This window comes from Argentina silus (genome assembly GCF_951799395.1).
Source record: "Argentina silus genome assembly, chromosome: 1".
Lineage (NCBI taxonomy): Eukaryota > Metazoa > Chordata > Actinopteri > Argentiniformes > Argentinidae > Argentina > Argentina silus.
In genome coordinates this window covers 1,567,308-1,579,871 of record NC_139655.1, presented here as the reverse complement: position 1 = coordinate 1,579,871, position 12,564 = coordinate 1,567,308, and the positions used below count along the sequence as shown (strand labels likewise).

The following is a 12,564-nucleotide window of genomic DNA, read 5'->3' as shown; positions in this document are numbered from 1 at the left end:
CAGATGCATGTGGATGTGCCCATCTGAATGATCAGAGCGTCTATAGAATGCAACAGATAAATTCTGTAAAGATGAGTCTGTCTCTGTCTCTCGCTCAAAGTCCTACGGGTTCCTACACAGTTTAAACCGTCCAAAAGAACTACAGTAGTAGGTCTAGGCCTATAATCAGTCCGGTGAGATAAAAGGGACCTTCATGACCAACATCGCGTTGACCGTCTGACTAGGTCAAAACCTAAAACTGACCCTAACCTTAACCTTAACCAAACCCTTAATCCTAACCTTAACCTTAACCTAACCCTTAACCAAACCCCCTAACCTTAACCTAACCCTTAACCCCAACCTTAACCAAACCCTTAACCCCAACCCTGACCTTAACCAAACCCTTAACCCCAACCCTGACCTTAACCAAACCCTTAACCCCAACCCTAACCTTAACCTAACCCTTAACCCCAACCCTGACCTTAACCTAACCCTTAACCCCAACCCTGACCTTAACCAAACCCTTAACCCCAACCCTAACCAATTCAGGAATTCAGAATCGGTTTGCTGATCAGGTGTGTCCCCTTAGTTGTTCTGGAGGGGTTGTGCCCTTTATAATCTTGCTTGCCAAGGCTCCCAGCCTCCAGCCATCCGAGGCCCTACAGTAGGAGCACACTAACAACTTCTAGGAGATAATAATAATATATTATATATATATATATATATATATATATATATATATATATATATATATATATATATATAAAATATATAAATAAATAAAATATTTAGCTGATGCTTTTACCCAAAGTGACTTACACTGCAGTGAGTGAGTGCATTTCTCAGTATATATGGGCCTAGCGGGAATCAAACCCAAAACCTAAGCGTTGTTAGCACCATGCTCTACCAACTGAGCCACAGAGGACCATAGTAGAGGGACACCGTTTACAATATTCAAATCTAGACGTGAATAACCACAAACAGAGGCCAATTAGCGAATCATAACTCAAGGGGGGCGGGGGCTTTAGTAGGCCTAACTGTGACATTACTCAAGTGGAGTAACAAACAAGAAGTCAAAGCATTCCAGGCCTCAACCAAGCAGAGGCCCTGACCTGTGACCCTTAATATAATAATCATCTTGTCTGTCTGTGTCTAACCTCGTCGGGACTAGGCTTCTCCTCGTTAGGAGAGCCTGGTGAAAGGAGGTACAAAGCGGTGCAAACCCGTTTTCAGTGACTGGCGCCTCGCGACACCTCAAACCAAACAAATACCTGGTTTGGGCGGAGCTGGAAGAACAACAGAATCCAGCCTTTCCTTCAGGTTCTCTTCCACACCTGGTTCGGAAAAGACGACGCACATGACAACAAACTCTCGGCTGATCTACAATTCTCCAGGTGTGAGAACAGCGTGACGTGGAGGTGAGGCCACGCGAGGCTAGTCTGTGTGTGACCGGGTGGTCGGCCCACGTCTAACAGTTTACATTTACATTTTACATTTAGGGCATTTAGCAGACACCTTTATCCAAAGTGACTTACAGCAAATACATTTGTTTAAGTGAGTGAATCATCTATCCATCAGTCATCATAAGATAAAGTAATCAATGCTCAGACCAGGGGCCATAGGCAGTCACAATGCTGGGAGACGATTTTTTTTTTAACAGTAACTTCAGTACGCTCCTGAATGTTCAACAGATGTCCATAGAAACATCTATTGGTCAATTTGACCATTTGCTCATGAGTCACTACAGTATAGAGGCCTGTTTTGACCCTTTTCTGTGTGTTTGACTGTTAGGTCCTAACTCAAGATCTGTGAGCGTCTCTTAAGACATTCACGTAAATCTTGCATTGACTTCAATGGGACATGGCGCAGTGATTCCAGTTACGTGCACAGATCTCAAGTTAGGATTCCACCCTCAGTATAATCTCTTATGTTCCTCATGGACCTTGTTAGACGACTTTGAAAAAAGTTCCTCCTCCCTTTCTGCCCCTCCTGAGGTAAGGTTCTGCCTTTCCTGTACAGTAAGCACTGATCTGACCTGACCTGATCTGTGAAAGCAAAGCAGTAGAGCTCTTGCTTTCATCTATCCAGTCATGTTGGATCAGTGATTGCCTCAAGGAAGGGAGAGGAAGGAAGGATAAAAGAAAGGAATGCAGGGAAGGAAGGGAGGGAAGGAATGGAGGGAAGGAAGGGAGGGAAGGAATGGAGGGAAGGAAGGAAGGAAGGAAGGGAGGGAAGGAATGGAGGGAAGGAAGGAAGGAGGAAGAAAGGAAGGAAGGAAGGAAGGAGGAAGAAAGGAAGGAAGGGGACATAGGGGTAAAGTTAGACAAGGTGCATTCTAAAAGTATTGCCACAGGACCATGCATTTGTTCAATAGTATTTTCAGTTAGGTCAAAGGTCCTGAATAGATATCTCTGTTATCAGTCAGGTCAAAGGTCCTAATCTAAGACATCTGGTATCAGTTAGGTAAAAGCTCCTGAATAGACATCTCTGTTCTCAGTAAGGTCAAAGGTGACCTGACCTCTCTCAAAGGCCTTGACCAGTAGTCAAGTACGGTCCTTCGGTGGGGTGCAAGGCAGAGGAAAGTCAGTGTAGAACGATTAGAGCCCACACACACACACACACACACACACACACAGAAACCCTCCACCACGTACCTTAATGAAACAAACAACGTTTCGATCGTACAAGGATCTTCCTGGGGCGTTCAGCGCATACCATATCATCGCAAGGTCCCTGGTTTGATTCCGGCCATCAACCTATCCTGCATGTCATCCCTCCTCTCTCTCTCTCACCCATCCTTCCTGTCAATCTCTACTGTCTCTCTATCCCAATAAAGCAGAAATGCCCTAAAAACATATAAAAAAAAACAAGGATCTTCTTCAGGACACGACCTGATAAAGATCCTTGTTGGATCGATATGCTGTTTGTTTCATTAAGGTACGTGGTGGAGAGTTTGAGTGTGTGTGTATGTGGGCTCCATTCATTCCACAAAAGGTCATGGTCAGACATCACCGTTTGCTGGTAAGGAAACGTAATGGTGTAGCTCTTTATAACATCATTGTCCTGACATTGCAGGACTCCGAGTAAAGCACAGACTCGGTCAGCGGACTGTTTTTTGCCTGTATTCATGACCTAATGCGTTCACTACATTCAGTTACAGGACATTGGGCTATATCTTAACGGCGTAGAAAAAACGTAGAAAAAACGTTGTCGTTTCTTTTCTTCGCATAAACGCGGGGCGCTGGTGAGGGCGGCTGGTGAGGGGTGCTGGCGGGGGTGCTGGCGGAGCGCTGGGGGGGGGGGGCGTGTCTGAAATACTAGTGCTGCTTTCAAGGCCAGAATTGTTCAGTGCACCTGATGGCACTTGACCTTCTCGCTGTCGTGAACACGCCTCTGTTACCGTTACTCCACCCACCTGAGCGCAGACGAGACATCGCTGCAGCGCCGTGGTCATTTCACCTGTTACACCCACCCCCCCCCCCCCCCCCGCTTTACACAACATGCTGTACTGTCCATAGACATTGTGTCAAGACTATGTTTGGAGATGCCTACCTACGGTACAGTGTAACAGGGCTGATGAAGGGGCTATAGGAGAGGGGGGGGGGGTGATTGTGATAGTTGTGTGCTTCGTTAACAGTACGCTCCAAAACTGCTCTGACATCTCAGCAGCTCAGTGTGTCTTAAAATGTCACAATGCGGTTCTCCCTAGCTGAGGCTGTGCAGGTGCCCGTCCCACTGAGCATTAACGACCCAATTAAATCAATCAGTGGCTTGATTGGTGTGTGTGTGTGTGTGTGGTGTGTGTGTGTGTGTGTGTGAGGTGTGTGTATGTGTGTGTGTGTGAGGTGTGTGTGTGTGTGTGTGTGTGTGTGTGTGTGTGTGTGTGTGTGTGTGTGCCAAGCTCCTTAAGACAGCCACCTGGATGAGTGTGTGCACTCTTCAAGTGCTGCAAGTAAGGAGATGCAATGCATTACGGGGGAGAAAAGAACACGACACAGGAAAATGTTAATTATGAAAATGATTAGCTCTCCTCTTAATCCAAGCCCACGTGTTGTACGTTAATAACAGCATATTTTGACAGACTTCTATTCATAAATGCTGGCTTTTAGAGAAAGTATCGGAGGATTAAGTAAATATGAGAGCAGGTTTACGTGCTAAGGCAATGGCTATATAGCCTGAGTTTGACTGTTTCACAAACTGCATAAAAATCACAAACTGTATGGTAAGAGAATGTCAAAAAGGAGGGCAAAAGGGTTTGATGAATAGGTTACCTTTCATTACAACACATGGGTTTACACTGACCCTGTGAGGACACAGTTCAAGTGAGAAATTAAGAGTATGCCAATAAAAATGTGACATTCAATAATGCCTAAAACATTTTCTATGTGACTTTAAAACGCGACGGGAGTGTCTCTGGTCAACTGAGATGACACGTCTGCTTCTTATCTCAAGAGGAATTTCCTCCCTGCCCGTATGATGTGCGTCAATAACGTGCAACCATTTTCAGTCGCTCTTTCCCCCTTCTCTCTCGCGGCCATCTCAATTAAAAAGCCACATTAATGAAATAAATAACTATCAACAAACAATGCGCGAGCGCGCGTGAAACGTCCAAAAATGAGATTAACCCTGATCGCGGCTGATCTCAAAGAACGTTTAGCTTCTAAAAAAAAAACACGATTAAAAATCATCTTCGTGAACGTAATACGTTTGGTTTTTATCTAGCCCGGGGAGTCACGGTCGTGTTCTGAGTGTGTCATGTATCTATCGCTCTCCCCTGCTCCATTTTGTTCCTAAATTTTCTATAACAAAAGATTAAGGGAGGGGAAAAGACATGAGTGTGTGAGGAGGGAGGACGAGAAAAGTGCCATCATGGATTTCATCTTGAATTTCACTGCCAATCTCTCCTCCATCACCCCGAAAACTATATCGACTTTATCGCATTATATCCAAAAGACGTAAGCTTGCGAAAATAAACCAGTAACTTATGTTACCGGATGAAACAACTTGCGGTTTGAAATACAGTACCAGATACGATGTTGCATGCACACACTTGCTACTTTCTTACGAAATCACTGTTGCCTGAAAGAGAGGTAGCTATAAGCGAAGCTCGTATAGTCGGAAGAGGTGACGTTAGGACAAGTCTACCGGTTGTAATAGTAGTCTAGTAATCGGCGTGGTAAACGGTCGTAGTAGGACGAATGTTATAACAACGTTAGTTCAGTTATGGGTTTCTGCGCGCATAGCCTACATCTGGTTAAACGGGTAATCTTAACAACAATGCCGTAGGTATGCTAAAGGGTCTCCAACAACATAATTAGTCAAGATAATCGCTTCTACCTAGAATTTACTCACGTAGCAGCTTGGTAAATCACAGAACAAATATGCAGCCTATGTTCACATTGACGAGGCTATGTCCTCGGGAGATCAAACGTAAAGCGATCAAACGTACAGCAGCGTTCGGATGCATATCAACTAATCTTCCTTTATAATGCAACTTTTTATAACATGTTGCTGTGATTTAGGCTACGTTACAGCCTGATCACAGTTCGAAATATGTTATGAATTAAAGTCACGCATGCATGGATGAATAGAAAGATAGCACGATTCGAATACTTCATAGCAATACATTTCATAAAACTTAAAACAAAGTTGTGTCATTTTCAAGACATTGCATTTGCGTTCACTTTAGGGGACTTTTTACGCACTTAAACGCACACAAAGTCATTTATAGTAAACACACTGTACGAAAATAGCCTATACGTTATCTGCTATTGCAAGTGTTTCAGGCCCAAGTTCTAGATTCTTGTAACTATTCTATTCTATGTTGAACATTCCGTCTCACTTTTGTCATGTCACCGTACAAGGGCTATCGCATGCAGACAGTCGGCCACGCGCGCACATACACCGGCTTCATACATGACACACACCAAAGTGCTGAAGTGTGGATGTTGGTTACATACATGCACACACACTACACACCAGACATGGGCTATAGGCTACGGCGACCCGCCAATCAGGGCGACAATGCCCTCACTTACAACACATCAAAACTGCTAGGTGTAAAAAGAAATACGCGAAATAAAAATGAGCGGCGTTTCAATCACTGGAACTATGGGCTATTACCCGGATTTGCCCCCCCAAAAAAAGTCGTCGTCAGATATTTGTTGTTCATGAAGGCAACAACAATCGCGATAAATATAACAATTTTTGAGATGTTTTAGTGGAGGGCAACGCGCCGCAGTTCCATACCATCCTATACAAAAGTGCACATGTAAACCTAAAGCTACATTATTTTAAATTAACTAGATATTTATGATGAAAGTAAGACTCAATGTACTTACGGGAGAGGCGGCGAGGAGATTAATGACACGACACGTCATGATTACGTTTCACTTGAATTAAATACATTACGAGTTGGGAAAAAAATGGAAATCAGGGTTGTTATATACAAGCATACGCCGTTTCCCCCTCCCTTTACTCACCCTCTTCTCCTCCTCCCTTTCTCTCTCGCACGTCTCTCTCTCCCTCTCTCTCGCATTTTTTTTCTCTCAAAGATCCATTTATTGTGCAGTAGTGAGTGAGTGAATAGGAGAGAGGGAGTGATGAGAGTGGGAGGGAGAGTGATGTAGGTTGCAAATGTAATTATAATCTCACGAGCACCATTTTAGAACAGTGACACGCGGGGCAGCTATCAGCTCGGGCACGGTCACGCTCTGCACAGTTGCATCCCGAAATAATGAATACAGTCAGATATGGCTTATGGTATAACACAATATTTGAAAGTTGGTATGTAGATGTATCCGTCAAACTGTTTCAAAGTGATAACATGATCCGTTTGTGGCGAGGTATTCAAACAGTTGTAGGTAATCCATCCCGGAAGCGCATGGTTTAAAAGTTACAAAAGTTGATGGAGGTTTTATGTGGTGTTAACTGTTCGTCTATTGGTAGCATTACGGTTCTATTCTCCCTGATCAGTGGCTAGAAACTTTCGCTATCTTAAACGTCCAATAGAAAGGAAAAAAGTTTCTTACTGAAATGATATCATTCTCCTCTTCTATCAAATCGGAAGTTAAAAGTTTCAAGTTCAAAGCTGATTTTTTTTTTCTTTTTTTTTTCTGAATCATCCTCCCATTCTGGAGATTTGCATACCCGAGCGCACGCGGGCAAAGCGACTCACACACCCACGTGGACCCGCGCTCGTGGAGGCGCAGGTGCATCGCCTTTAACTGGCCCACGCGCCTCTCCACCATTCACCTTTTCCTGAGCATTCCTGCGCGAGGCCAATGAAGGCAGACCGACAGATCTGGAGGAGTTAAACTCTAGGCACTTGTTTCACGGTATAACATATGATGTAATAACTGCAATCGATTCAGCCAGAACTTTAGGGTGTCACTGTGTTGTTGTCTCCCCCCTACCCTCAACACACACACACACACACACACACACACACACACACACACACACACACTGAGCATTCTCACTATTCACAGTCATTTAACCTAATCTCCCCCCATTCTGTAATGGTAAAATCCTCGCCATGCATGAATCCCTTCTTCTTCACACCTTTCATTGTGCATATTAAAACGTGACCCCCCCTACTGCCAGTCCCCAGTATTTCCCTGCCATATATTGGCCTACAGAATACAGCTGAAATACTCACAGCTTCTGCCTCATGCCTGCCTGATACTGTGCAAACAGCAGGTATGTCACAATGGCTCCCCTGCTTTATGTTGTCTTGTGGAAGATTCAAATGTTTGTATTGTGAGATGATGCAGATACTGGGTTGGTGGTGGGGGGGCGGGGGGTTGAAGGGGGGGGGGGGTGTAGTGTATGCGTGTTTCTGTTCTTCCATTGTGAATATATCTGTGATGTATCTGTGTGTGTGTGTGTGTGTGTGTGTGTGTGTGTGTGCAGGTGTGTGTATGTCTGTGTGTTTATGTCTGTCTGAGTGTTTGTGTCTGTGTCTGTGTGTGTGTGTGTGTTTGTGTCTGCATGTGTGTGTGTGTGTGTGTGTGTGTGTGTGTGAGTGTGTGTGTGTGTGTGTGTGTGTGTGTGTGAGTGTGTGTGTGTGTGTGTGTGTGTGTGTGTGTATGTGCATTCACAGCACAGCATATGTGTACGTGTTTGTGTCTGCCACAATGGCATCATCGCCCGCCCCTGACGCTTTGATTGTTTTCTCCGCCGCAGCAGAAATGCAGCAATTAATATGCAGAGAGTGAGTGAGACGGAGGCAAACAAAAAAAACAGGCGGGGGGGGAGAGAGGCAGAGGGGGGGAGGGAGGGAGGGAGAGAGAGAGAGATGGCACGGAGAGAGAGGGAGAGAATGGAGGAGATGAAATGAGAGATGAGGAAAGAGGGTGGGAGGGGAGAGAAAGAGAGAGAGAGAAAGAGAGATGAAGTGAGATAAGGAGGGAGGTGTGTGTGTGTGTGAGTGGGGTGGTGGGGGGTGAGGGGTGGGGGGGGCTTTGGATGGAGAGAATGAAATCTGATAGATGTTGGAGTAAAAAGGAGAGGAGAGATGGAGAGAGAGCAAGAGAGAGAGAGAGCGAGAGAGAGAGAGAGAGAGAGAGAGAGAAAGGAGGGAGAGGGACCGGGGGGGATCAATATGTACATATTTAGTGAGAGATGGAGGGAAATCAATTGAGAGGGGGAGGGAATTGATGTAGGGAACAGTGGGAGGGGGGAGTGGAGAGGAGGAGGGGGGGAGGAGGGGGGGGGAGACAGAGCGAAGGATAGGGAAAGATGGAGTGAAGAGGTGGAGTGATATGTGGCTATGGCTGCTGTCCCTTTTGTCGCAGTGTCAGGGTATTGATACTGTAATACTCCCCCCCCCCCCCCATCCCCCCCCCACCCCACCCCCCCATCACAATGCTACCGTGACAACGGCCGTCGCGGCGACGCCTACTGGCACAATGCAGCCACAATACTGAGGGCACTGAAGCATCACACGCAGCACTGCAGGCCGGAGAGAGAGAGAGAGAGAGAGAGAGAGAGAGATGGAGGGAGGGAGGGAGGGAGGGAGGGAAGGAGGGAGGGAAGGAGAGGGAGAGAGAGGGAAGGGAGAGAGAGAGAGAGAGAGAAGGAGCGAGGGAAGAGGGAGAGAGAGAGAGATGGAGGGAGGGAAGGAGAGGGAGAGAGAGGGAGAAAGAAGGAGCGAGGGAAGAGGGAGAGAGAGAGAGATGGAGGGAGGGGAGGGGAGAGAGGGAGACGGAAATAGAGAGGAGGAGGAGGGAAGGAGGGAGACAGAGAGAGAGACAGAGAAAAGGGGAAGGAGAGAGAGGGAGAGAGAGAGAAGGAAAGAAAGAGAGGGAGAGAGATGGAGGGGAGAGAGAGAGGGACAGGGGGAGAGGGGAGTGGGAGGGTGGGAGAAAGAGAGAGAGGGGGAGATGGTTGAAGAGGGATTCTGTGTGATCTTTGTCAGACTGCTACTTGAATGGATGCCTAGGGAATGTTTACCATAGACGTACTGTATGGTAGATAGAAGTAGGATTATATGGGGCAGTAGACGGGTACAGGGGTACAGGGGTACAGGTCTGACTTCTCTATGGTGTATATGTGTCAGGGGAGGCTGCTACGAAAAATTGGGCGCATTGTAATGCATGGAACGGAATCAGGAATGGTATCTTGTCCTGCCTTTATGGCTTATGAATTGATACTGTATGTATCCTGTTTGTATTTGTGAACATATATTCACTACGCACGCCTCAGACGTTAGCTTGTATACCTCAGGGGAGGCTGGTTGGAGGTAGAAATCGGAGGACGGGCGCATTGTAATGCATGGAATGGAATTTGATACCATTCCCTATTACGTTCCGTGCATTACAATGAGCCCGTCCTCCGATTTCTACCTCCAACCAGCCTCCTCCGCCTGGTATGCGTGTGTGTATTATGACCTCACACGTGTGCAACACATATGCATGTGTCAGATATGTTCATAGTGTTCATAGTTTTCTTTTCTAATTTGATAAGAGTCAGAAAACCTGCAGGCTGCAGATAAGGTTGATCAAAGTGAAGCGCCCAGGCCGGTTTTGGCAGTGTGCAGGTGTTTGTGAGATAGGGTGGCAACGCTTGTGTGATTTTGTGTTTTTTTTCTGTTTGTGATCTTTTTTTCACAGTTTATTACTTTGTAAGTGTGTTGTCATTCAGACTACAGTAGGCTATACTATATTGACCTTCTGTCCTAAGATATACAGTATATATATATAGAGATATTATAAAATATTACTGTATATATATTTTTATACTGTATATATATATATATATATATATATGTATATATATATATATATATGTATATATATATATATATATATATATATATATATATATATATATATATATATATATATATATATATATATATATATATATATATATATATATATATATATATAACCAGTACATGGAGAGGCACTCCAGGCTAACACATAAATCTCTCTACAGATACAATATATATATATATAGTATCTGTAGAGAGATTTGTGTGTTAGTCTACAGTACAGTGCCTCTCCATGTACTGGTTGTATAGACGATGCATACTCCATACTCATTACAACAGAAACACTTGGTTGGTTGCCCATAAGTCATTTTATCTGCATGAGATGACCCACGTCTCTCCTTCTCTCCCACTGTCTCGTTCCCTCTCTCTCTCTCTCTCTCTCTCTGTATGATCTATAGCTCCCTTGCTCCCCCCTCCCTCACCCTCTCCTTCTTAATATGATGTAAAAAGCTAATCGCATGCAAATGTCTGTTGTCCCGGTAACCAGGCCCGAAAAATCCCTTTGATGTTTCACCCGGCTCATTCTCTCCACGTTCTCTTTGTTCACCACAGTCTCACTGCTTTGTCAACATCCCCCCCTTCACCCCTCTCTCTCTCTCTCTCTCTCTCTCTCTCTCCCTCTTCCCCTCTCTCTCCCTCGCCCATTCTCTCACTCTCTCTCTCTCTCTCTCTCCCTCTCTCTCTCTCTCTCGGCTCAATTCAATCTTGCAAAAAAACTTCTCTAACTCTACTTTCTACAGCCGCTATACCACCCGCCTTCTTTGTGTCTCCCTATTCTCTATCTTTTTCTATAAGCCCCACTCTATTCTTTCTTCTCCCTCTTTCTTTCTGTCTTTTCTCCCCCCCTCGTGTTCCTGGGCTCCCTTCACTGTGCCCCTCTGTCTGTCTGCCCCCTTGCCCCCCCCCCCCTCCCTCTCTCTCTCTCTCTCTCTTGCCCTCCCTCTCTCTCTCTCTCTCTCTCTCTCTCTCCCTCGCTCATTTCCCATCGTTCCCACCTACTGTCTTCTGTCCCTCTCCTCCTTTCTCTCAGAGCTCAACCCCTTCCTGTTTCACTCTTCCCTCTTTTTTTTTTATCTCTCATTCCTTCCTCCCTCTCTCTCTCTCTCTCTTTCTCCTTCTCTCTCGTTCTCTCTCTCACTCGCCTCTCTTCTTTCCCCATTGAATATTTGATCCCCTCTCCATAGTCATCGTCAGTTAATCATTCCTGTTAGTTTTGTCTGTATGTGTGTGTGTGTGTGTGTGTGTGTGTGTCTGTATGTGTGTGTGTGTGTGTGTGTGTGTGTGTGTGTGTGTGTGTGTGTGAGAGAGAGTTTGGTGAAGTTGACCACAGCTGATAGGGAGATAGGGGACTCTCCCAAAGACATTATATCTCTCTTTTCAGAGAGCCTTGATCGGTTCATACATGAACGCGTGTATCCTCTGCATCCTCTGAGTGACATCATCGATATGGCGTCATGGATCATTAGGTTTTATCCAGTTTTTTTTTTTTTTATTCAATAAAAACGTAAACATGGTCCGATCTGCAGTTATAATGAAGCACATTGTTACCGCATAGCATGCATTCCACATTCCGTAAAGACGAAGAGCACTTCATTAAAAAAAAAAAAAAAATGTAAACATCAGTATATTTTGGTCATAAAATTGAGTATGATGACACTAGCTGGAAACGTTTGTATTTGCAGGTGATTATGCCTGATGGTTCGACAGGCACATGACTCGACAGGCACACTGAATATGACAATTTTATAGGCCAAACAATACCACGGCACGCACAGCTCCCAAAACAAAGCAAAACATGTCCGTACCACTAAGCCAGTACAGTGGTATCATAAGCAACTTCAGGCGCATTGGAGTCCGATTCAATGGCTTCGATATTCCTTTGCATACAGGATGAATTGGATATGGCGTGGTGGGGAAACGCATCCAGTCAGTTGATTTGCGAGTTTGTGCTTCCTGAACATCTTGCAATGACACACCCACAGACACCCAATGACACACCCACAGACACCCAATGACACACCCACAGACACCCAACGTGCTCGTAAATCAGCTTCCTTTGAATCATACTGTACAAGAACCTGACCGTCGCTGTTCGGTCCAACTCTGTACTCTGAACTTGAAAACACGGCTAAATTCAACCCCACGTACGTGTATATCAGTGGAGGCTGGTGGAGGTAGAAATCACAGGACAGGTGCATTGTAATGATAATATATTGTATATATATACGCCATTCAGCTGACGCTTTTATCCAAAGCGACTTACATTGCAGTGAGTGCATACAATTTTCAGTATATATGGTCCCAGC

The 12,564-nt window shown here is 45.2% G+C and overlaps 1 protein-coding gene across 3 annotated transcripts in view; it reads right to left on the bottom strand.

Moving 5' to 3' along the window:
* znf219 (zinc finger protein 219) overlaps positions 1–7,081 on the bottom strand; it is a 24,112-nt gene extending 17,031 nt beyond the window's left edge. Inside the window, exon 1 of one of the 3 annotated variants that reach the window (XM_083676771.1) lies at positions 7,011–7,081. In XM_083676771.1, the coding sequence (XP_083532897.1) occupies positions 7,011–7,024 (14 nt within the window). In that variant the 5' untranslated portion in view covers positions 7,025–7,081. Of the gene's footprint in view, positions 1–6,320; positions 6,384–6,461; positions 6,537–7,010 lie in introns of those variants that run through there. The other 2 variants (XM_083676770.1, XM_083676772.1) reach the window with 2 other exon arrangements.
* Positions 7,082–12,564: the final 5,483 nt, after the last annotated feature.